The sequence below is a fragment of the Pteropus alecto genome, unplaced genomic scaffold (assembly GCF_000325575.1).
Source record: "Pteropus alecto unplaced genomic scaffold, ASM32557v1 scaffold25, whole genome shotgun sequence".
NCBI lineage: Eukaryota > Metazoa > Chordata > Mammalia > Chiroptera > Pteropodidae > Pteropus > Pteropus alecto.
In genome coordinates, this window is record NW_006441955.1 from 30546009 (window position 1) to 30573180 (window position 27172).

Consider the following 27172-nt stretch of genomic DNA (forward strand, 5'->3'; position numbering starts at 1 on the left):
ATTTTGCTCAAATGTCAGTTTCTCAGAGATGCCTTATCTAACTATATTTAAAATGTCACCTCCACTCCACTTTCTATCATATTCCTCTTCCTTGCTGTTTTGTGTTTCTAAATAGTACTTACTGTCTCATAGCGATGAAAGAATTTTTGGGCATAAGACTTTTCTGATATCTTGCAATCCACACCACTTAGCTATTTCTCCTATCAGGAAGGCAGACCTTGAATCAGCTTTCATCGATCTGTATTATCTTATAATGTTTTCATTGCTTTCAATTCTATAGAATTGCACTTTTATGCTCTCAAATATGGGAAAGAATCAAACTTAGAATTACTATTGGCAACTATAACTGTAAATATTATTTTAGTTGTTATAGTGATCTAAGCAAACTATATATTTAGTTTTATTTACATTTATATATATATAATTAAGCATTTTATTAAATAAAGTTAATATTTAATTGCGCAGAATGAAAACATGATTTTGGACAAGAATGTGTATGTGTGGTGTATATGTATATATAAATTAAAATAATACTACTATTTACCCCCCAGAATGACATAACAATTTTTTTTTAAAAATTAGGCTTATGTGTCATTGTATTGGGACTAGAGTTTTTAACAAAAAATGATAGCTACTAATATTGATTGTACAGCTGACCATAGATCAAATAGAAATTAAAATTAAATGACATGTTGTAGCAGACAGGGTTTCCCCTACTTATCATCAGATAATGATGACTGATCTACTTGCTTTAATTTTTCCATGATGGTTATACTCTAAATTCATTTTTGTACCTCTGGTTAATGGATATCGGGATACCAGTGAGGGCATAAGAAAATTCCAAGAATAACAAACCACTTTTCCTTCATAGTCACTAATTGTGAAATGAGGCTTTTAAATTCCATTTTGTTTAAAAACTATAATTTTAGGAGGTGTGGTGGAGGGGGTTCTATGATATCTGTCTTTCTGTTGCCAACTTTGGTGGTCCTGATAGGTGCTCCTGTCTGCCAACCCAAAGGTTTGCCCTGCCTGTTTTAATTTTTAACATCATGTGATACATTCTAAGAACAAAGTGCAAGCAAGGGATATAGTAAGGGGTGGACTGGGAAAAGTAAGGCATCCATAAGGCTGGGTATTAATTAGAAGACCTTCGTATTGTAAGCCCTTAGATAGGATCCTTTGACATCAAAAGCATGTCTCCCTCTAAGAGTATCTGGTTCTTGAAATTAAAGTGCCTTCTGCCAGCTTTTTACCAAAATAAATAATATTTGGAATGAAACACTGCAAATCTCAAAAACACTGGAATAATCAAATTAAATCATACATCAGAGTTTGAGGAAACCAAGAACTTACCATCTGACATTTTGTGTTCACAGTTAAGCAAATCTTTGCAGGTTCGTGCTGGGTTATCTCTTGTGCCAAGAGGATTCTTGATGGTGCGCAGTAAATTGCTAAGGTAGTTCAGGGTTTTGAATATCTCTGCACTGTAGTCAATTAAAGTCACTTCAGTATTCTGATAGCTCTGCCAAGTCATCATAAGAATCATATTAGCAAAAAAGCATAGAGTAGCCATCACCAGCCAGTAACTCTAATGATCAACATGGATCAAGGCAGAAAAAAAAATGTATTCCTATTGTGTGCAATGAGTGTATTTAAATATAGGTATATGCGTATGTTTTATTAATCTTGATCCTAAATAAGAGATTAAATTTATACTCAAAAGTCTAGTTTTCAAGTTCATATAAAACTTAACAATTACTATGACTACTGCATAATGTTTTTTAAAAAAGTTACACATAGAATAATTAGTCTAAATAAGAAATATAAATAGTGATGATAGGTCCCATTTTAAGAAATGGCCAACTTTATTTAACTATTTTCTTCTACAGTTCCAATTCCTTATTAAAAAATATTTTAACAATATTACATTTTTGTTTTAAATATTTTCCTTAAAAATCCTTTGTACATATTTCTATTTATTAAAATCACTTATTTTGTCATTAAAAATGGCTTCATTTTTAAAAGTCTGTTTTAAATATAATATTTGAGATAAAGCCATATTTTGACCTCCAAAAATATTCTGTTTAATTTGTATATTGAGAGTGCCAATGTAAATAAAGTCCAAAACATTACCTCCATCTGTAGAGCAGTATGTGATTCAATCAAGGCTTGAATAGCAGCATTGATATCCATTTGTTTCTGTGTAAAACAAAACCATTTGAGATCAGCAATAAGATCAACACTGAGTGCTCTAAAGTAAGGCTATAAATTCTGAAAGCACTGCTGTTAAAGTATACTAGACTTATCTGAAAAGGGTTTGCAAGACAGATCTTGCAAATATTGCCTGGCTATCTGAAAGGACAATATGCTGCCTTCATCCAAATCTCAAAGTCTCCCAATTAAAACAGGGCCAAAGTCTGGAGCCTTAAATGAAAAACTATTTGTCTTTGCTGCAGGAAAACACACACAAAAGTTACTCAAGTGGAAGAATGAAATATGATCTCTTCAGCTAATAAATTATAAAGTGAGGAATAAAAAAATAACTAGTAATTTTTAACAGTTACATTCTTGGAAGGAAAACAGAATAAAATACTACTGTCTTGAAGTAGTCACATTAGTTTAATCTGATACTTCTGCGGTCTTAAAAACAATTTCTGAAGTTGGAAAATGTACCATTAGTCCCAAAAGAAATAATACAATATAAATCCAATCTCTCCTGCATTTAATAAGAAGTATTTTTAGAGAAAAACTCAGCATAACCATTAGTAAGTCTTTTTGTATTTTAGTTTTTAAAAAGCTTGGAAACTAAGAAGCATAAGCTGGGAGAAAGTTCTGTGAAATGGCACCTGTGTGAGCAAATCAAACAATATAATTTTTTTTCAGAATGACTGTACTCCTAAGATATCTTTTTACTTAAAGGTCCATCCAATAGAAACTGTTTTCAACAGATCGCTCACAACTCATGGTCGATAATTTGAAAAACTATTTAAAATGATGGGACAATCAATAAAATGTACTCTTCCTTGCCTCAATATGTGGTTTTCATATTGAAAAATAATTGACTCATTCTGTATATATGTATGTGTATATATATATACTGCCAAACACTGTGATACAAATTGAGGATAAAATAGTAAGCAAAAAGGAAACTTGTCCTCGTGGAGCTTAAATATAGAGGGGGAGAAAGGCATTAATCAAATCACCTCGAAAATACATAAATATAAATTGTGATACGTGTTATGAAACAAAAATGCATGGGCCTATGAGAGGAATTAGGGAGTCTAAATCAAATCTGGATGTAAGAGGTTTGGGAGGGATGGATCAGGAAAGGCTTCCCTGAGGTAGTGACATCTGAGCTGAGATATGAGGAATTGATAAAAATTGTTAGAAGAAGGGGTGGGAGGGCTTTCCAGGCAGAGGTAACAACTTTGCACAAAGGCCATGAGACAGAGAAGCATGGCCTATTCAAGAGGCAGAAAGAGTTAGCCTGAAAATTTCTGTGCAGATTAGATAATTCTGATTATCATGCTTATGTGAATGGGCATATTTTAGACATGAGTCACACAAAAATATTGGCATTAAACATGGCAATTAAATTAAGTACTAAACAATAGCCACCTTTATATTTTCCAGTTGGTTTGTGATTAGGGCTTTAATCTTAGAAAATCTAGCATAGCAGTTCTCAGACTCTTCAGACTCAGGATCCTTTTGTACTTTTATTCTTAATAATTAAATATTAATATTTATTAATAAAATATTTTAAGGGATGTAAAGAATTTTTATTTCTGAGTTATAACTTTGATAGTTACCATAGTAGAAATTAAAACATAAAATTTAAAACTATTTGTATTAATATAAACTATTTTTAATGAAAATAATTATATTTTCCAAAACAAAAAAAATCAGTGAGAAGAGTGTCACTGTGTTATACTTCGTACATCTCTTTAGTGTCTGGATTAATAAAAGATAGAGTCTCATATCTGCTTCTGTATTCAACATTATGTTATTTTAGTTGAAATATATGAAGAAAATTTGACCAGAGATATGCACTTGGAAAAAGGATTATTTTAGTAACCTTTTCAGATAATTATGAATATTCTTCTTAGATACTATACCACTTGACAAGTGGTAGTTTTTTTTCTTTTCCTTTATTTGGGGGGAAGGTGGAGCAGAGGGAGCATGCATGTGGATCTGTGTCCAGGAGCGTCCATTTGTGTGAGAGCTTGTGTGTAGGTGCGAATGCCTGCATAGATATGGGGTCTGGCAGGTACCCATGTGTCTGTAGGTGCCTGGTGGGTGTGGGCATGTATATGAATGTGGATTCGAGGTCTGGCTCAGACCCCAGAGCATCCCCATCTCATGCTCTTCTTCTCAACAAGTGGTAGTTTCTTAAGGGTTAGTTGAAATATGAAATCTGAAACCATATCTGCAAACTTTTTATACTCTTTTATTTTAAAATCTATTGGTTTAGCTTAAACTTTGAAAGAATCTTTTACTTGTCACTTGAAAAATACTAGTTCTTGCAATTATGTAGATCTTCCAAATACTGACATATTTCATTTTGTAATACTAAAAAATTATGTTCACTAACATCATCACAAATCTCATTAGAAAAACACAATTACTGGGAAGCTGTCAAACTTATGGTGGTAGATACAAATTTTCCCTACTTCCTACTTTTGTTTGAAAGTCTGAACTGTATCATTGGCTTCAAATTCTGCCAGTTGTTTTCTAGGAAATGACAGGCTCACTTCATTCATTTTCAAGAAAACATCTGTTGAATACTCATGTCTGAATAACATTTTTAGTCTGTCAAGTAAAAATGGTGTTTATGTTGTAGGTAGTTCAGTTTGCAACTCAAACAAATCCACAAATGCTTTTATTTGAGGCAACTGCTATACTTCAGCATGCAGCATAAGTATTTCTATGTTCTTTCATCACACAGAATATTAAAAATATGTATATTTAAGATTAGAGATTTAAAAGACAGCAGAAATGATGGAGTAATGACTCCCAGAGTTTTCTCTTCTATAAACGCAATGAGAAAACTAGGAAAAAAAAATGTCAGAATGAAGTTTTTCAGAATTACAGAAATTATCAAAATACACCAATCTGGGGAGCATTTATTTAAGAAAAATAGCTCAATTTCAGTAAAAACAGTGAGCTTTATGGAGCTTTCATTTGACACCTGTCTAGTGATTCCCTTGAAGACACCACTTGTTTTTGTTTTACCTGACTCAGAGCAAAAAAACAGTTTTCAAAAACATTTAGAGGAAATCTTTTAACTTTGTGGCTTCCTAAAGTAGTAGAAACCAGGTGGGGCAAACAATAAGCTAACAAAGTGCTCACAAGGGAAAGCTAGGGAATGAGACATCCATAGAGACTTTGCAAAGTACAGCATAGGGAATATAGTCAATAATACTGTAATAACCATTTATAGTGCCAGGTGGATACTAATCAGGGGGATCACTTCGTAAATTATATAAATGTCTAACCACTATACTATACACATGAAACTGATATAAAATAATCGAACGTCAATTCTAAAGAAAAAAAAAAGTTCTGACATATTCCTGAGAATCTAGAAGTCCATGTGCGTGCATAGGGCGGTGCACATGCATAGGAAAGACCACAGATGGCCCTACAGGCTTTCCTCTGGCTGACTTTCAGGTTCTGTGAAAGCAGGAAGTTAAGGCTAAGGTATATTTGTCAATGGCTGGCTGAGTATTGAAGGACTGTTGCAACATGTATACAGAGATGCTTGGGAAAAACTGGCATACTTATTGGTTCTGGCATTTGAGGCAATCGCTCTCTAATCATTAGTTGACCAGTAGGCTGACCACGTAGAGGCTTTTGTGGTCACACATAACAAAAAATACAGATTTTATAAAATTCAGTAAAGTCACTAAACAAACAAAAAGAACAACAACAATAATGACAATAAACACTGAGTTTGGGAGAAGAATTTCATTTCCAGAGATGTCATATTATATTATTTAAAATCTCCAGTTTGCAACAACAACAAAAAATTGCAAGACATGCAAAGAAACAAAGTATTATTCATATATATGGAGAAAAAACAATCATCAAAAGAAACTGTTCCTGAGGAAGCCCAGATATTGGACTTAGTAGAAAAGACTTTAATTAGCTATTTTAGATATGTTTGAAGAACTAAAGAAAAGCATGTCTACAGAACTAAAGGAAAGTATGAAAACAATGTCTTATCAAATTAAAAAAAAATCAATATAGAGACAGAAATTAAAGAAAACAACCAAATAGAAATCCAACGACTGAAATGAAAATTTACTAGAGAGGCTCAACAGCAGATTTCAGTACACAGAAAAAAATCAATGAACTTGAAAACAGAGTTATTGAGATTATATAGCCAGAGGAGTATAAAGAAAAAAGAATAACGAAAGCAATTGGAGACTGAGACCTATGGAACACCATAAAGCATACTAAACTATTCATAATGGAAGTCTCAGAACGGGAGGAGAGACAAAAAGGAGCAGAAATATATTTCAAGAAATAATGGCTGAAAATGTCCCAAATTTGGTAAAAAACATTAATTTATAAATCCAAGAGCTCCGTGAACTCCCAGAGACATATCATAATCAAACTGTTGAAAGCTAAAGACAAAAAGAATCTTGAAAGCAGAGAGGAGATTCATCGTATCTAAATATCTTCAGTAATGTTAATAGCTGATTTTTCATCAAAAACTATAAAGGCGTGAAGGCAGAGAGATTACATATTCAGAGCGCTGAAAGAAAAAGACTGTCAACCAAAAATTTTATCCAGTAACACTATCCTTCAAGAGTGAGGAAAAAATAAGGTATTCTCAGGTAAACAAAAAACTGAGGGAATTCACCAGCAAACATTTCCTAGAAAAATAATAAAGGGAGCCCTTTGGACTATAATTAAAAGATACTTTGCAGAAACTTAAATCCGCATGAGGAAATAAAGAGCACTGTAGTAGGTAACAATATAGGTAAATATAAAAGGGAGTATAGATCCCAAATAGCCAAAACAATCTTGAAAAGAACAAAATTGTAGGTCTCATACTTCAATTTCAAAACTCACTGCAAAGCTACAGTGATCGAAGCAATGGGGGTATTGGCATACATAAACTAATGGAATAGAATAGAGTCCAGAAATAAACCCTCACGTATATGATCAAATGATTTTTTACAAGGGTGCTAAGACCATTCAATAGGGAAGAATAGTCTTTTCAACAAATAGTGCTGAGAAAATTTAACATCTGCATGCAAAAGGATAAACTTATCAACCTTTATCTTGCATCATATACAAAAATTAACTCAAAATGGATCAAAGACTTAAATGTAAGAGCTAAAGCTATCAAATTCTTAGAATGAAATGCAGGGGAAAAGCGTCATGACATTGAATTTGGCAGCGATTTCTTGGAATGACACCAAGTAAGGCAACAAAAGAAAAAAAAAGATATATTGGACTATGTAAAAATTAAAGACTTCTGTGCAAAGGACACTATCAACAGAGTGAAAAGGCAGTTCATGTAATGGGAGAAAACGTTTTCAAATTATATATCTGATAAGGGCTTAATATTCACAACACATAAAGAACTCCTACAACTCAACAGCAACAACAAAACAAAATCAAGCCATCTAATTAAAAAATGGGCAAAGACATTTTTCTGAAGAAGACATTTCAACAGGCATTTTCTCAAATAAGATATATAAGCCAATAAACACATAAAAACATGATCAATATCACTAATCATTAAGGAAATGCAAATCAAAACAACAGTTAGATACCACTTCACACTCATGAAGATGGCTGATATAAATTTAAAAAAAAAAAACCCTCAGAATATAACAGGTGTAGGTAGGGATAAGGAGAAATTGGAACCCTGTACATTGCTGGTGGGAATGTGAAATGGTGCAACTGCTATGGAAAACAGTAGAGCAGTTCCCCAAAAAGCTAAACAGAGATACCGCATGATCCAACAACTTCAGCAATATTGAAATAAATCAAAAGCAGGGACTTAAACAGATATTTCTGCTTCTATATTCATAGCAGCATTATTCACAATAGCAAAAAGGTGAAAGCAACCCAAGTGTCCACCTGGAAAAACAAAATGTGGCATGTATATACAATGATATCATTTAGCTTTAAAAAAGAAAGAAATCCTGACACATGCTACAATGTGGTTGAACCCTGAAGATATTATGTTAAATGGCACAAGCCAGTCAAAAAAGGACAACTACTGTATGATTCAGTTTCAGTTGGGGAAGATGAAAATTCCGGAGACGATCATGGTGATAATTACACAACAGTATGAATGTACTTAATGCCACTGAACTGTATACTTAATCATTACAATAATAATTTTATGCTATGCATATCTAAATATGCTCATATTCCTTACACCTAACCATCCCACTTTTGGGACTTGGTCCTATAGATATTCTGGAAAATGATATTTGTGCTGTTTGTTATTAGGAAAAGATTAAAAACAAACATCCATTAAGAGAGGCCTGGATGGATGAATAAATTGTAGAATATTTTAAAGTGAAATGACCATGTTTATTTTTTAAGAATGTGTGGCAATGAAAGATACAATGACTTAGTAGTTTAATCACCATCAGTACGAAAGTCAATTCAATGAAAAAGGCAATTTTTTTTCAACAGGCATTAGATAGAAAAGAATGTAATAACACTTGGTCCTCCATGAATTTTCTTGGCAATAGCCATACTCCTCTAATTCCCAATGTATTTCCAAAGTTTAGCTCATGCCTGGCATGTAGCAGACATGCAATTTGTTGAATCTGTTAATTTTTCTTAAGGGTAGCCTTTAGGGAGGACAAGCCCAGAGAGACAGTATGAAGATGATTTGCCTTGGAAGTCATTCAGCAACACTAAGTGTCCACATCTGAATGTAAAACTCTCATTAGGTGCAGTGAAGAAATTCAAAAGAAATAGCTTCCTCTATGTGTTCTAGTTAGAGAGAATATAATCTTACATGAAACTCACTTACAATTTATGAAAATGTGACATAAAATAGAATACAGAGAATAAAGAGTTATTAGATTGGGTGGGATTAATAAGGGAAATTAGGAGGATTCACCTTATCTTGGGAGGAATGTAATTGTCACAGTTCTTCCCTAACTCATTTGAGTGAAATGTAGATCTAGTCTGCACATCCCATCATTTGGAGAAGTGTTATTTTCTAGGCATCTGAAATCTTATGATCACTGGATGGTGAGAACACTGATAGAATAGGAACTGATGTCATGTCATGCCTCTCTCCATGGTAGAAGTTAATTGCTTGCTCTAGGGAACCAGGAGGATGCCAGCAGTTGCAACCTCTCAATTCATCAGTTGAGGTTTCACAGTTGACCCATTAATTGGAATAATTTAGTTGAAAATTTTCTTTATTTCATTTAATAATTTAAAATGATTATTGCTTCCACCACTCCCCACCCTCCAACATGCATGCCACATACAGACATATATGTTCCCATGCTGTTCTTCCTTTTAACCCATCAATTATTTTTGGTTAATTTTGACATCCTGTTGTAGATTTCTTAGTTTCTAAGTATCTCACCATGTGCACTGAGGTCTGGTAATCACTCTGATAATGTCTCTATATTTAAAAGCTCCATCAATATATATTCCTTTTCCTGAAACATTTCCCTTTAGCTATTCTATTTTAGGAACTTGAACAAGTTACTTTATTTCCATAGGTTTTAAAAAGACAAGAGTCACATAAACAACATTAACAAAAGTTTTACAAAGCCATATTTATCCTTACTACTTAACTTTAACACCGATTTTTGTTTTGATTATTGCTTTTTAATTTTTTTTTTATTGAGGTAAAATTCACACAACATAGAATTCACCATTTTAGCCATTTAAAAATACCCACTTTGGTTCCTTTTGGTAGATTCACTCTGATGTGCAAATTTTATCACTATTTAATTTCAGAACATTTTTATCACCTCTAAAAAAACCCAGTACCCATTAAACAATCACTCCTCATATATATTCTATTCTATTCTATTCTATTCTATTCTATTCTATTCTATTCTATTCTATTCTATTCTATTCTATTCTATTCTAATTCTATCCTATCCTATCTCTATCCTATCCTATCCTATCCTATCCTATCCTATCCTATCCTATCCTATCCTATCCTATCCTATCCTATCCTATCCTAGTCTGTTCTGTTCCATTCTGTTCTATTCCGTTCTATTCCATTTCATTTCAAAAGAATGCTCATGATCTACTGACTAATGAGCCATGCCTCACAGTTTGAAATAATTGTTAAATACTTACTAAGAGTACTTCTATCTCTAATTCTGTGAATCTATATCAATCTGGACATTGTTTCTCTCCAAGCGAAGTCTTCAAGTTTGGAGGATCCCCACTGAAACTTCCTAAGAGATGAAACTTGCTTTTTTTTTTTTTCTTGCATTTATTTATTCATTCATTCAATAGATGGTAAGAGCTTGAATGAAAAAGGAAAAAAATAGTCTCTACCTTCAGAGAATTCACAATCTAGTAGAGGAAGACTGGCATGAAAATAAATGAGTATGAATGAAGAAGGAGAAGTGATCAGTTTTATCTTACGGTATATTGAGGGGACAAAATTAAGAAGATAGGATCATAAGTTGAGCTTAGATATAATGTATAGGTATTTTCTCATTGTTATTGAAATTTCTATTCTAGAAGTTTTATTCTCAAGATTACCCTGCCACTTTACTGCAATGGATTCTGCAAGTCCCAAAAAGACGGTGTAAGGAAACTGGGTTTCTTATTAGCAAAGAAGGAGGAAGACAGAAAGGAAAGAAAGAGAAGAAGGAAATAAACTGTTAATTGAGCACTTATAATGTGTCAAGCACATATATTTTCTCATTTAAGCCTTCTAATAATTCTTCAAAGTATATATTCTTATCCACATTGTGTTCAGAGCAAAACCTCTTACATGTCCTACTACACCTTGGCTGTATAGAAACACAAACAAACATTTTCTAAGTGAGACAGGGCTATGTCTCCCCCAGATTTGGCACTTCAATGTGAAAATTTTCATTTAACACCTCTAATCTGCCTATGATGTATGATCTTTTAGATCTTGTTCTTTCTTAGGAAGGTAGCTGTGATATATCAAAGTCATTATAAGGTGGAAAGGCAATGGATGAGGGTGTTTGAACCCATGTGATGTAAGGATCCAGGGGGAAAGGAAGAACAGAGAAGTTGACAGTAATTTGAAGATTTAAAGATATGCCCATTGATGTTCATGCCAGGGAAGGTTTCAATCCCTACAGTCATATGGTCAGAGAGGGGGAGTAATTTTTTCAAATGATAGAGAAATGGATCTCTCGTTCCAAGGAAACAATCTTGCTTGTGGCATTTTGCCTGAAAGTTACTCCTTGCACCAGTGAAAAGCTGAGGGGAAAGAAGAGTTCCTGATGTGCTGAGATCCATCAACTAGAACTGTCAGATATCCAAATGACACCAGAGCAGCATGTGGAAATAAGTAAGGCTTGGAAGGCATAGGGCTGGCCATTGTTTGGGAAAGTGTAGCCAATAGTGGATTTTCTTTATGCAGGAAACCTAACCAAGCATCACTGTACCTGACCGGGATGCTGTAGGAGTGGGGTTAGGGATGGAAGGAGATCTCTTGTAGAAAGCAGGAAGACAAAGAAATTACTGAATATGAGAGTGGATACAAAGTATAAGGAAAACCAAGCTTGGAACATCAGAAGCCAGAAGATAATAGCTGATAAGGGGGCAACAGAAGCATTGCATCAAAGATAAGAGTAGCAAGTTTTGGGTTGTAATAGATAACAAACACACACATAAGCAGCCTGAGGGCTTCTACAGCCACCAACAACTGAGAAAGATTCACGTAAAGCTTAAGAAGTGGATAACTCTGGTTGGCAAAAAAAAAAAAAAGAACATTTTTAAAAAAAGAGCTAAGACCCAGAAGTAGGTAGAAATGGAGGGAATTAGTATTTTTTGATCATTTATTATGTTAGGCACTGTGCTGAGTGCTTGCTTCTTATTTAAAACTCAAATTTACTCCAAAATTAAGAGATACCATCCCTATTTTATAGATAAGAAGTCTGAAGCTTAGACTTCAAGTTATTAGAGTTGGAAAGGTTCTATAGCAGATTAGTAAAAAGAACAGAGGTAGGCAAGGGGGCACCTTTTAACAGGGAGTTAATAGAAGCTTTAAAAAGTTCATTTGACACATTAAGATAAAATAAACAAAACCAAAAAAACTTACTCTTGGGCCTGGTGCTCCAGGTGGACCCTATAACATAACAAATTTTAAAAGGTATTTATTTAGTAGCTACCTCAAACTAGGCATGCATGTAACAATAGTGATAAACATATATAAATATAAATAAACTCACTGGAGGCCCCGGTTGACCTCTTGGTCCTTGGGGACCCTACAAGAAATGGAGACAAAGAACAATATGGACATGTATGCTTTTGGTTTGATATAAACAAGACAACTAAGATTCAACCTTTATTACTGCCTTTTTGTGTGAGGCAAGTCTTAAGATACAAAGCTGTTTTAGTATAATTTTGAAATTACATGTTCTTGCACTGAGCTATCGCCCACATTCATAAGCAAGCAAGATATTTATTTTCATGTTTTATTGATATTATTGTAAACTAAATTTACTCACTTTAATAAACTTATAAATGTAACATTTAAAAATGTTAATACTTTCTAAATATGTTTTTCCTGTTATTTTTATCTACCAGCCACCTAATTGTCAAAGATGGAAACTTCAGTGTTAGATACTTCCTTTTCCTTTACCTACACTGGTTACCAACAACTATTGATTTTACCTTCAAATCTCTCCAAAATACTACTTCTCCATCCTCACAACAACCGCCTTAGTTTAAAGCTAATCATGTGCTATGGACTGAATGTTCCCCCACCCTCCAAATTTATATACTGAAGCTCTAATTTCTAATATGATATTTGGAGGTGGGGCCTTGTGAGCTAATTAGGTCATGTGGAGCCCTCATGAATGGTAGTGGCCTTTTAAGAAGAGACATGAGAGAGATGACCGCTGTCTCCACCATGTAACAATATAGCAAGAAGGTGGCTTTCCGCAAACCAGGAAGAGGACCCTCACCAGACACTGAATCTACCAGTGCCTGGATTTTGAATTTCCCAGCCTCCAGAACTGTAAGATACGAATGTCTGTTGTTTAAGTCATTTAGCTGATGGCAATTTGTTATAGCAACTCTAGCTGACAAAGACATCATGTTTTGCCTGCACTCGCAATATGACATCTTCACCTTATTCTACTATGCTAACTACATCTTACTTATAAAATGGAAATTTAATCATGTCATTATTTAGTTAAAATCATTCAATGGCTCTTTATTTCTTAGAGGATAAAGTATAAACTTCTTAACAGTAATAGCTACCATTTATTAACTCACACTACATGCCAAATTGTGTAGCTCTTTATTTATAACTCACTGTATGCCAAGTTGTGTGCTATATTTCCATTTTACAGTTAAGGAAATAGAATGGTTAAGTAACCAGTAAATAAGGAACAGTTGAGATTAAAATCCAATTGAACTGGATACAAAAGTATATGTTCTTAGTTAATGTGCACCCCAGCCTCTCTTCAAGGTCTGGGCCTCATTTCCACTTACTCTACCCAACATACCCTACATTCCATCTATTGCTAACTACTTGTAGTCTTCTGAATCTTCCAAATTCTTTAACATATGGATTTTCTTGCATGTGCTATTTCTTTGACCAGGAATGCTCCTCCTTACCTTCTCTATCTGTTTAACTCTCATTCCTCTTCTAATACTTCTTTAAAACTCTATACCACCTTGTCTACCCACTATTCCACTTTCCTACTGCTCAACTAACCACTTCTTCTTCTGCATACCATAGTACCTAACATACCGAAAAGTCCCTAGGGACCCTTGGAAGTTTCTTAGTCATCTTTTCTGGAACTCTTAAGAATAGTACCTAATATACAGTAGATTTTCAATCATTGATTCAGTCATTGTTATGGAATGAATGAATGAATGAATAATGTTAACTAGTATTAATTTAGAAATTAGAATAGTTAAAATATATATAGTAAAAAATGAAAAGTTATGTGGACATTTTCCAAAATAAAACCAGTAATCATTATTCAGAATGTCTGTTCACAACAGAATGATGGTTACCAGAGGGGAATGAGGGTGAGGGGAAGGCAAAATGGGTAAAGGGGGTCAAATACATGGTAATGAATAGACACTAGACTTTAAGTGGTAAGCATAAAATAGAGTATACAGATATCAAATTACAATGTTGTATATCTAAAATTTATATAATGTTATTAACCAATGTCACTTCAGTAAAATAAAAAAATATCCATTCAAAATTTGATTTACTTTATGGTCAACTGAATATTATGTCTACATTGGGTCAAATTCAGATTATGGTTAAAAAAATGGCAAAGCAAAATCTATCTACAGCTGAGTTTTGAATAATGTTGATGCTATCCTTGACTTGTATTATGTTTTATTGCCAAAGTTGTTGTGGCAATCAGAACAAAGAACACATAGTAACTTAAAAAGGGTAGAGTACTCCCAACACCATGCCTCCTAGACATTTCTTAGTTTGCATGATTTATGATTTCAATTTAAAGTAGAGAATGTACAAAACATGTACCTCAGAAGTTGCATGAAAAGTTACAGAAATGTCATGTTGGAGATAGAGACTTTTAAATATATTGAGGCTCAGAGTGAATTTGGCTGTGTGTGTTTCTCTGTTTTGGATCAACATGGTAAAAATAAAGTTGACATTTCACCTCACTTGGAATATTTTTGACATTTGCAAAATCTCACTGGTGGTTTAGTACAAAATCGATATATCTTCTCTTTGACTTTGAAAGAGAAATTTATCAAAGAAAGAAGAAACTTTTTCTATTGCTGATTTTACTGAGTCCATTTCAGCTTGTTTCCCAGAACAGGTCAGATCACCACAAATGTGCTCAAATATAATACTTCAATTCTAACAAGACAGAGCAGGACAACTCCAGTGAAACAACTACATAGTCATGTAAAATAAAATATTATTCTAACAATGTAACATTTATTAGTTCTTTTTTATTTCTCTAACTAACATATCATTAAGGAAAAACGATTCCTTTCTCTAGATACTATGTAAAGCAGTTTGTAATAAAATTATGATTGCCTATGTTAATTTCCTAAATTAATGTGAATGGTTATGGTGGTTATTTGGTTACAATGAAAACGCTACCTTTGAAAACAGACTCTCAATTTAATCCTGGATTTACATATGACCCTCCAAAAATAACATATTTTATCATTAGACTTTGAAAATACTGATAAGTGCATGTATTTCAATTCTGCCTTATATAAATGCAATCATGATTTAGCTTCATGGTCTTTAAACTGGCATAGCTACAGAGAGCTTCCCTTTTTTCATTTATAAATCAAGAAGCTTGCACTATAAGATGTTTAGCAGTTTCTCTGGTCTCTACCCACTAGATGCCACTAGAAACTCCCTTTTCCTCAGTTATGACAATCAAATGTGCCTCTGCACATTGTCAGTGTTTCCTGGGGGGTTTAGGGGTGGGGCAAAAATGCCTTTGGTTGAGAATTACTGGTGTAGAGGGTTTAATTGGGAGTTTAGTAATATTAAATAAGATTTATTAGACAATAATATAATTAGGACAGAATCAGTGAATTATAAGGTATAGGGGATAATTACAAATCAAGAATGTACTTATGCGGAATCTGTCATGTGGGTGGCGGTGCTAGTCTCAATGTAGGTGAGAAGTATGTATGTACCATCTTCCTTACCCAAGTTGCTCGTAACCCTCATTTTCTGAAAGGTACTACAATTAATAGAAAAGCAAAATGGTATGGGAATTGGGAGACTTATGCTCTGCTCTTGTCTCTGTACCTAATTTACTATATGTCCTTGAGTGATTTGCTACACATTTGGATCTCAGATATATCAACCGTAACATAACAGGTTTGGTGAATATAATCTCAAGGTTAAGAATTGTGATTTTTAAGCCTTTTGTCAATTTTCTTCCTCATGTTCTGATCTGGAGAAAGAATGTTACATATGAATACAAGTTGGGAATTTCAAATATGAAGTCTGTATGATTATAAGGGGAATATGTACTTCAATTAAAAAAGTTTAATAATTTTTCATATGAATTAAATATACTATGAATTTTTAAAAAAATACATACAGATAGGCTTTAAATTCTTAATTTGTTAATATTTAATAATTATTGTTAATTTCCAATAAGTTAGTTTTTCCTAATAATGTTTAAACCATTCTCTTCACTTTTAAATCAGAGGCAAATTAGATAATTCTGCTAATCAAGAATTGAGAAGACATCAACTTAGAGGTGATACTTGAGAACATGTTAATGGGATTCTTCAACATATTATTGTTTTGCATTAAAAAATATGCTATAAAAATGAAGCAATTAATCTAAAAATGCATGCTGGGATTATTATCTTTATGTTTTTTCTACTTCTATTGTTTTAAATTATAAGCCATAAAACTGAAGCAGCTAATCTAAAAATTTATGCTATAATTTTCTCTTTTCCTATTTCTATGTCTTTAAATTATGTTTTAAGTTGTAACATCTTGTCAAAATCCTTTTCAGATGATTGACACTAAGATATTATTCTGCTATAAGTTTGTTTATTTATTTGTTTATTGTATCCTATTATTTCTAGCAATCCTCTTTGTATTATTTACTTTAAAAATTAATCATGTTCTAAAAGTAGGGCCTCATAGAAATGAGATTTTTGTAATCTTTCAAGGTTAATTTGCCATTAACACAACAGTTGTGAAGTTGGGGAAGAGTAGGGAATTCTAGATGCTATCCACTAGGAAGTTTTCTCAAAATGTCACAAAACTCTGGCTCAGTTTAGAGTGTATATATGAATCTGGGACTTAATTTTAAAATAGCACATAGGCAGGCAGATATAAAACAGATACAGAATAGAAAGGAACTCTTTCAGATGTGGCGATATAGAAACAGCTCTCTCAGTGGTAGAGAGGACCATTTAGGATCATACTGGAGTTTATAATGTGAAATTTTATAAGCTTCCTAACCCAGTAACCCTTTATGTTAAAGGAGAGACTTTTCATGTGTTAATGAGCCATAACCTTCTTTGTTTTTCGGTTTTGTTTTGTTTTTGTTTTTTTGAATCATGAAGTGGTATTGATATAGAACTTGGTAAAAACAACATAGGTTCATAAATTCTTACACTAGCTTCATGGAAAATTTAAAGATAAGATTTATAAAGCCAGTCTGATAGATTGTCGGGATTCTGATCTTGTACAAAGAGTGAATATGTCTTAATACAATAGATCTTGGCTAGTAAAATTCATTCCAAAAAATGTCACTTGTACTTATCTGAGACTGACCCCCTTGAAGGTGTAATATTCTGAAACATAGTACCTAATTAGGAGTCTTAAGTCAGCCAGCTATTTAAACCATCTGCTTAAAGAAAACAAACCTGTAGAATATACTGAAAAAGTCTGAATGAGTGGATAAAAAAATGTTTTTATCCTTTTTCATAGAATGAAAGCAGAAAGGTTAAATTGTACATTTTATGAATTAAGTTAATTGCAGATGATCTCTAAGAATTAAAAGATTACTTTTATAAAGCTCCTTGTACTATAATGGAATCGAAGGAAAAGAGGGGATAGAAAGATATTTAATACCCGTTATTTAACAATAAAAGCAGAATAAACTCATAATTCTAATGTGTCAAATAATCCTTTTTTTAGCAGTTAATTTGTATCGTCTACATTAATTGTCATTGTGCCCCTCCTCCTTGGGTACTGAAAGTTTGCACCTTAATTATGAAGAGAAAAGTGGTAATCCATAGAGCACAAGACTAATAAGTATGTTAATTTGGGAAATGCTACTTTACCAGCTAGAATTGGAAATAGTTGTTAATTTTTTAATTTTAGGGAACAGTATGCATTTATTTATACACTTTTTGAATATTGCCTACTACATGGCAGGTTCTGTTCTGGATACTGATATTGAGTGTATCAAAGTTCCCTGCTCTCATGAAGTTTACATTCTAGCAGAGGAGACAGAAAACAAGATATTGTGAAAGAGAATGACCAGGAATAATAAGACAGGGTGGTCACAGAAGGCTTCTCTTAGATGCTATTGGAGCAGATACCTGAATAACGAGATAAAAACCAGTCATTTGAAGAGAAAGTGAAAGAACTTTCTAGGTAAAAAAAGGCATGTTCCAAAGAATAGAAAGAAGTTTATCATAGTTGGCAAAGGGAAAGTGGTACACAGCATGAGACTGGAGAAGCAAACAGGAGGTAGTTCATTGTAGACTATGGTTAAGGAATTTAGATTTTATTTTAAGTGCAAGCAGGAGTCATAGAGAGTTTTTAAAAGGGGGAGTGATATAATCTGATTTATGCTTTGACAATATCACTAATTGCTATGTAGTGAATGGATTGTAGTGGGGAAAAGTGGAAGAAATGGAAAGAAGACTAATCCAGGGGAGACAATTTGGTGATCTGGACAGTGATGAAGAATGAGAGAAGTAGATGAGTTCAGAATAGTAACTGGAGCTAATGGGAATTGACCTCTACTTCAAAGAACTCTTCTTTATGTTCTATGGCTTCGTTCATTCTTTTATGGGGTCTTATTATTTTTCTTTTATGTAGAATCACAGATACATAGAGCTGGAAGGGACTTTAAAGGTATATTCTAATTCCCTACTCAGTGCAGGAATATCAGTCCAGTAACTCAGAGAGATAGTCAGTAGGCTTCTACCGACACATGCACTGTTTCACAAAACTATCTTTTATTAAAGCAGTTCATTATTATGTTAGACAGCTCACTGTAATATTGAAATTGGCCTCAGCATTCCATACATTTAGTTAGTATGTATCTTTTTATGATAATTATGTGCGAGGTACTATGATAGACTGGGATGGGAATTAGGTGGTAACCTGAAGCTCACCATCTCTCAGGGAGCTAAGCACAGAAATAGAAAATTCAATGGAATAAATAAATTATTTAAATTTTAGTCTCAAATGTTCTATCTTTCTTATGTTCTATCTTTCTTAAGACAACTTTTCAAATATTTGGAGACAACTATCTTGTCCCAGTGCCCCAAGCCTTCTCTGATTCACTTACTAATACTTTATAAATATTTATCAAACACCACCATAAGACAGGTACTTTCATAGGTGTTGGGGGAACAGCATTAAAACAAACGGATAAAATGACTGTGTTATGGAGCCTGTGTTCTAGTGAGGGGATACATAATAAGCAGAAAACCAAATAAATATGTAACATGTCAGGTGGTAAGTAAATAGGTTAAGGGAAAACAGAGAATCTCAGGCAGGTGATGGCATTCCTATTTGCCATAGGCTAGTCAAGAAAAGCCTCTTTGATAAGAGGACATTTAAGTAAAGAACTGAAGAGCAGCTGCCAGGCATTGTACTTGGTTCTAACTACTAGGTACTATGTCCACGGGTGGCAGCAGAGTGAGGCTAAAACATCAGCAAGTCCACCCTGAGCAAATTGTCTTTAAATTGAAACCTCAAGATAAGTAGGAACTACAGGGATAGAGAGTATGGGTGAGAAAACTCAAGAGCAAAAGTCAGGAAGTGAAGAGGGAGCAAAGAGAACAAGGAAAGGGATGATCAGGCTGCAGAGTCTGGCAAAGGCTAAATATCCTATGGGGAGCTAAAGCTCCCAAAATTCGAAAGAGTGCATGGATTATCTCGGGAGGCCTGCTTGCATAAAAAAGGGAAAAGGCTGGTTCTGTGGAATTCCAGGAAGAAGAAGATTAAGTATAGACAAAGGGAGTGTCGAAGGGAGTATCAAAGGGAGTGTCGATTGTACCTCGATCTTCAGGATGTTACTTTAATTATGTTATCTTGGGATACACAAAGGAACAGATTATGTATAAAAAGGAGCATAAGAAATAAACTCGGAGAGACAGTTGTGAGATCTGTTCTCCCTCCTGCACCCTGTCTGTCTTCTCTTTTTTCTCAGTCCCCGCTCCCCCATTCAGGGACCTGGTTTGACTTGGTCGGCTGGTTTCCGACAATATCCCAGATATTTCAACTGGTTTTTTTAGGATGTAGCTCTCTGATATATCTGAGAACCATCTTCTGAATGTCCTTGGGGATGGCCTATCTGGTGCCACTACCTGCTTTATTCTGGATGTCAAATTTCTATCAGTGCAACCTAAGATTGCAAGCATAATCCATTAAATTTATAATCCATCAGAGTCACTGAAATTTTTTTTCACATGAAATGCCTGTGACATTGTCATAGGTACTCAAGGTTTCCTAGTCCTGCTGGAAGCCTTTTGTTCCAGCCATAGTACTTGGAGAGGGTAAGTCAGGGAGGCAGCTGGAGATAGACTGGTCTAGAAAATGGGCTAATTCCAAGCCTCATTACTTTTCCCTCTCCACTCCTCCTGGGGGATATATCTTCATTGTGTATATATCCTTGCTTCCTTCTATAGCAAGTCTGCTGAGAAAATGTGAGGGCCTCTTTTCTGCAAATTAAACACATCTATTTTAATGCCCTTTGCGGATTCTTAGGCTATCTGAAATTGCATAATTTTCATTCTTCTGCTAATTAATATAACTGCAATTTACTTATTTTGAGCCCCAAGCATACCCCATGGTGAAAAGCAAAAATTTGTTGTCACTATGCAATCTCATTAACTTTTAATCAATTTTAATCAGATCTTTAACTTTATTCTTATGTGCCTTCTGTTCTTGGTTTTAACAGACCCCCCCCTAACCCCCCATTTCACTCCATGCCTGCCCTCTGTTTACAGCTGCTGCTTGAATAAGTTCAATGGGATCTCTGCTGGGAAAGTAGCCCCTTTACAAAAATATCCCCTTTCACTCAGAAGAACTGACATCTCAGAAAAGTAGGAAATGGTGCCAGTATAAGCCGTTTAGGTTCCCAAGGTGCTGTGTACCTTTTGCCCATCCTTTCACAACTGTTTCCAATTGGCTGAAATATACAACTAATAATTTGCTTCTGCTTTGCAGCCCTCGTAGGTGCTGACGGGACATAGTGGATATATACCTAAAAGGTCTTGGCAATGCTCTTGTTCTGGCCCTGGTGAAGAAGGCTCACACTGTCTCTGCTGCAAATATTCCATTTCACACAGGGATCTGGGAAGTATGTGACTGGCAGTTTCTTAAACATGTTTAGGGTTTTTTAGGTTTCTCTGCTATATACCGCATGCTTGCTCTACTTCCTGAAAAATATACTTTTTTTCTACAAGTATCAGAGAAATAATACTGAACAAATCGAAAAAATATCCTTGCTTTCATGAGTTTATAGCTTAGTGACAAGTGATACTATAACTACAAATTTAATTAAACTTACACTTTCACCTCTAAAGCCTTTTTCACCTCTGGGTCCCTAAAAGAAAAAATAAAGTTAGTGTTATTGATAATTTTGTGAAATATAAACTATGCTGTGAAAAATATCTTTGTAAAATTTCCTCAGTGTATTGAATACTTTTAGTTCTATGAGACAAATTCCTTTAAGTGGAACTGCTTGGTCAAATATATATATATATGAATATTTTAACAGATATCTTTCCATCAAGGCTATAATTTGCATTTCTATCAGAGTACTGTTTTTCCTATATCCCCATTCTGGATATAATATCTATCTCACTATTACTTTAGTTTGCATTTCTCTAAATTAAGAGAGCATCTTTTCAAATAATTATTGACCTTTAGAATTTGTTCTTCATTTTTCTATTGAGTTTTCTATAATTTTTTATACCAACTTGTAAGAGCTCTCTATATATTAGCCCATTACATGTTATATGGTTTGCAATTACTTTCTCCCAACTTATGTTAATTTTTGACTTTATTTACAGAAACTTTTTCTATACAAAATTAAAAAAAATTTCAAGTCTTCAAATATACTTTCTGTTCTTTGTTTTCAGGTTTCCTACCTCATATAAAAAGTCTCTCTAACCCTTTAGTTTTCTAGTTAATTTTCCTAACATTTTAATTGTTTCGCTTTTTTTTTAAACATTCAATTCTTTAAAATTCACCTGGGAATAAAAAAAATTGGGTGAAAGATGCAAAGAGAGACATCTGGAAAAAGTTTTATGTAAAGATAGGGCTATAGATCACTTTTTACTTTGGATGATTATCTCTGCATGTGATTCCTGAGAAATCGTAGCCATTTTGCTATAAACCTAATTATGAAGCCAACATAAAAGATAGCAGAGTAGAGATAAAAAATCTGGTCTTAGATAACATGATCACTAAATTAAGCAAATCTGAGATCCTGCCTACCTCTGGGCTTCCCACAATGTGACAAAACATTCTAACTGATACATTATTTTTGCTATAATTAAATTTCTGTATATTCTGAAATCTAATTCTGGGCTCTAGCTTCTTATACTGGTCTATTTGTTTATTTCTTTCTACTACAATATAGTTTCATTTATGATGACTTTAAAGTATTGTTTTCTTATTCAGAAAAGCAAGTCCCTCACATCCAATAATATTTTTTTCAGAATGTTTTCCCATTCTCAAATGCTTATTTTTTCATAATAAATTTTTCTTAGAAGTTTCTTCTTAGAATGGAAAACACAGAACATGGGAAAATTTTAATGTGTATGTTGAATATTATAAAGGCCTTAAAGAACAATTTATAAATAAAACACAGTAAGGTATTTTAATTGAGCCATTTCTTCTCATAATTTCCTTGACCAATTAATATTTCACATTTTTGACAGAGGAGCAAATCATTCTGTAATCAGAACAGTATGTATTCCTTCGTTTGCTAAAGAACCACCCACTGAACTATGAGAATTCTCCCACTTACAATCTCCCACTTAGGCTATGTAGCTCTGAGTGGTAAATGCTGAAAGTCTAGAGAAATGTCATGTTATACATTTCATTTTTTAAATTGAAAATCCAGTATCTCTGGTGGTAAATTCTTCTCTAAATTTACTGAAGAGAATAGTTATACTTGATACTATAAGTATAAAATGGAAGCATTTCATTTTATATTTTAAAACTCTGTGTCTCTCTATACAACATTTTCAAAGGATTGAAAATATTGATTCCCTGCAGGGAATGAATCTTTTCCCTCCAAGTCTCAATTTGCCTCTTTCTACTGTGCTCTTGCTCTTGTATGTTTACACTATTATTAGTACTGTAAAACTCTCCCATGGCCACCTCCCAACCATTGTCTCATTTTTCTTAATTCATAGCCAAATTTCTTAAGGCACGGGCATATACCATCACAGTTTTCTCCCTAGACATAGTTTGAATGGGGTGGAGAGAGCACTGGGTTTGCATAAGAAACATAAGCTATGCAATTCCCTAGCTGCATCGCCTTGAATAACTAGGCAACCTCTGTAAACCTCATCTGTTTTCTTATGTCTTAAACAGAAAAAATATCTATTCTAAAGGTTTGCTGTAAGAATTTGAAAAAAGCTATTATTAAATATTTTCATCTACTTCCTTCTTCACTGCAATCTTCTTCTACTGCAACCATATTCTCTAAGATCACTGCTAACTAATCCTTTCGTGAAACTCATCTATCTTAATGTTGTGCTTTTCTGGTTTTCCTATTCTCACCAAATTATTTCTTTCCTTTATAGTGGGTACTTCCAAAGGCTCAAATCTGCACTTCTTTTGCTATCCTCTTTCCTTCAGAAAACTGATTCTTTTTATTGCGGTAGCAATCACCTCTATGCTTATGATACTCAACCCTTTCTCCCTAACAGCAGTTCTATTTTTCCTTTCTCAACTCCAGTTTTAATGCCTATCTCACTATATACACCTTCTTCATTACATGTATGATCTCTAAGGTCTCAGGAATCATCTTTCAGATGAAAGCGTCCAAAGTGCCCTTTGCTTCTCAAATACCCAGGGTGATCCTTTGTGGATTACTGTAGAAATAAGATTAAAAAAAAAAAAAAAAAAGAGTATGGAAAGAAAAAAAAGAGATCTATATTGTGATAAACTTACAGTTCTACCTGTTGGGCCTGTTATACCTTCTCTGCCAAGGGGGCCAGTGTTTCCCTGTTGGGGTAAAAGGAAAACAGTTAGTCTCATTGTCAGTATAATTCAGAAAAATTATAGAAAATTTCTTGGGCAATGGTAAAAGAGTCCATGTCTGTATAATTTCAGTTTTTACTATATAATTTTATAGTATTAGCAGAAATCATAGTAATTTTGATTCGTGGTCTGTGACATGATTCTGCAATTATTATAGTTTTCTATCAGGAGCATTATATTGGTATACTTTCTATTAAACTGATAAATCAGCATTACAATTTTTATGTGTTGGTAACTTCGATGATTCCATTCTATATGTGTTTCATTACATAAAAATGCAATTACTTTACATGAAAAAGACTACATAGAATGATTAACAAAATTTTTAATAAATTCCTTTACAGATGTTGAAGGAACAGATGCTTGAGTGGCATGCAGCATGGAATTGAGAGAAAATATGAGAAAGAACCAGAGGGCCTCATATATGACCAACTAAATTTCAGTTTCTTCATCTGTAAAATAAGAATGCCTACTTCATAGAACCATTGTGAAAATTAAATGTGATAAATAATTTTGAAACTGTAAGGTACTATTTGATTATTAAGATAACCTTAAATAAGTTGGACCTCTTGTCAATTCTTCCCAAACTAGGTATGGAACCTATCATTTCTTAATGAATACAAAATACCTGTTTCAATTATTTTCCTTCAACCTCCACTTCCAAGTCTACTGGTTGCAAATTTAGACTTTCTTCCTCACACTTAACTTGGAATTCATAAATATAGATATCTAAGGTTTTTTCTTTTTCCACCTCCTGCCAAGGTACAGAAAATACTATCGATTGAGATAATAATAATGCCACTCAGTTTACCAACGGAGTAAAATTTTAATATTAAGTTGGTTTGGAAAGAGAGAAATGAGCTGATATTCCAAGAGTAATATAAAATTTTAATATTAAGTTGGGTTGGAAAGAAATGAGCTGATATTCCAAGAGTAATCCAATAGAATAACTTTTAAACACAAAGATTGACTTTAAATGATAAATAACCATGGTACCCAAATCTCAGAAATACACAATTCAATCAGACTTGATTTCTTAACCTAATCAAATATATCCTCCAGACTGGCTTATCACTGAACAAAAAAGTCAAGAAAGTTTTAATCTAATAAACTTGACCATGATCCAATTCCCTGAAATTATGATTTGTTAAAACAATGGGGAGGTATACATGGACTCTAGAAAAAGTAGATCAAAAGAGCCCCAAATTGTCTGTTTATCTATGTGTCCAAAACATGAGGTACAATAATCGGTACCAGTTAACTACAAACTTACATTTTTGAAATGAAGGACAATGCATCTAGATTTCTTACTTCAATTAATTTAATTTACTTAATCACCAACATTTATTATTTAATGAGCAGGAACTAGGCACTAGGACACTTAATGTCTATTCTAGATCTTATGAAATTAGTAAGCAACCTTCTAACATTATTTGGTCAAACAGATGTGGATTCAAATTCTAGCTCCTATACATACTAGCCGTATGCGGTCTTGAGCAAATTACCTTTCAGAGACTCAGTTTTCTCATCTGCAAAATAGAGATAATAGTATCTTTCACAGGATTTTTATGAGGATTAAATAATATTAGGGACACAAACTGTACACCAGTACCTGGTACATAATAGTCTTCTGCTAAATATTAACCTATCACGACTTTTCATCTGTCTCTGTAATGACTTAACGAAGGATTATCTGCACTTATAAATTAGTACTTGTGAGCTAGTTACCAGAACTTTAATACTGGTGAGTTGATAAAATTTTTGGAGCTGCAAAGCAATATAGGCTCAGACCCTGTCCTGCAGAGACCCAGCACTTGGTAAGGCTCTATTTAGTGCAGATGAAAGGTAGGCAGCCAACTTTTCTTTGATAATGCCAAGAAAAGATTTAATTAATTGAGAACTCAGTAAAATTAGAATGAATGAATTTAATTAGTGGGGAACTTAATATATATAAGAACTTAAAGCAATATTTATCATAGAGAAGCCTATCCATATATAACTCACTTGTGGATAATCAAGAATTGGACTTTACATAACAGCACCAAATTTCCATGGTTCTTTAGAAATCATAAAAATAACTAATAAATTTGTACCTGAAGGAATGTTGAGAAGGGTCTTTAAGTAAACATTTTCCCTGACAACACTGCTCTTTGTGTTATTGAAAATAATTTATTATAGGAGCTATTAGAGAAGGAGTACAGAATTTCAAAAATTTGACTTTTCATTTAATATTCTGCAAAATACAGTGGTTGGCAGTTTTACAGTTCTCTTTCAAGATTCCTGTCTCTTCCATCTGAACTGCTTTCCTTCTTCCTCTGTGCTGACTCTCTCCTAGCAACCGCTGTTAGTTACAGAGGTGCTACTACTATAGTCAAACCACTGTTTGGTATTTTATAACTTTTTTTTCTTTTTGGTTTTATAGATCATCTTATGAATTAGGAGACTATGGCTAATAAAAACAAAACAAAAATAAATAAATAAAAATACAACCAATAAAACCCATAACCAGTAGCCACTGGTGGCTTATCTATTTTATTTATATTCTCTGCAGTTCACAATTCCAGGCATTAAGCAGCTAATTAGAGTTCTTCAGACCCTGATCTTTTCAACTCTTTAAGCAGTTCCTCATCACTCTCTGGAGAAACTCAATCCTGAGCTGGGGAAACATAGCTATTGGGAAATGTTTTTCAAAGTGTGGTCTGAGGAGCTCTGGTCACAGGCAAGTCCCCTCCAGGTGGTGCATCAGGGTGGTCTCCGGTTGTGTTAATGATTATGACATGAAGCTGCTTTATGTTTTTGTTCATAATGTGAGTTAATAAATACATTATCCAGTATTCACATTCATTCTGATGTGGTTTGTTTTTAAGTAAAAACTGAGATGTGTGGGTGGTCTATAGGGGTCTTTTGCTCAAATATATGAACTGAAAAGGGTTGAAAACCTCTACATGTGCTTTAATGAGTTTCCACCTTAAAGTAATTTTATTAAATCATTAATCTGGAGTATATTAATTTTAGAGTTCTTAACCTTAATTCCTACAA

At 33.6% G+C, this 27172-nt stretch overlaps 1 protein-coding gene across 2 annotated transcripts in view; it reads right to left on the reverse strand.

The window, feature by feature from the left end:
• The window catches only part of COL24A1 (collagen type XXIV alpha 1 chain), a 287223-nt gene that overhangs the window by 11710 nt on the left and 248341 nt on the right, over positions 1-27172 (reverse strand). For both annotated transcript variants that reach the window (XM_025052104.1, XM_025052103.1), the window contains exons 52-57: positions 24044-24097; positions 21423-21458; positions 12399-12434; positions 12269-12295; positions 2134-2199; positions 1354-1522 (exon numbers count right to left, since the gene is read on the reverse strand). In XM_025052104.1, the coding sequence (XP_024907872.1) occupies positions 1354-1522; positions 2134-2199; positions 12269-12295; positions 12399-12434; positions 21423-21458; positions 24044-24097 (388 nt within the window). The remainder of the gene's footprint in view (positions 1-1353; positions 1523-2133; positions 2200-12268; positions 12296-12398; positions 12435-21422; positions 21459-24043; positions 24098-27172) is intronic.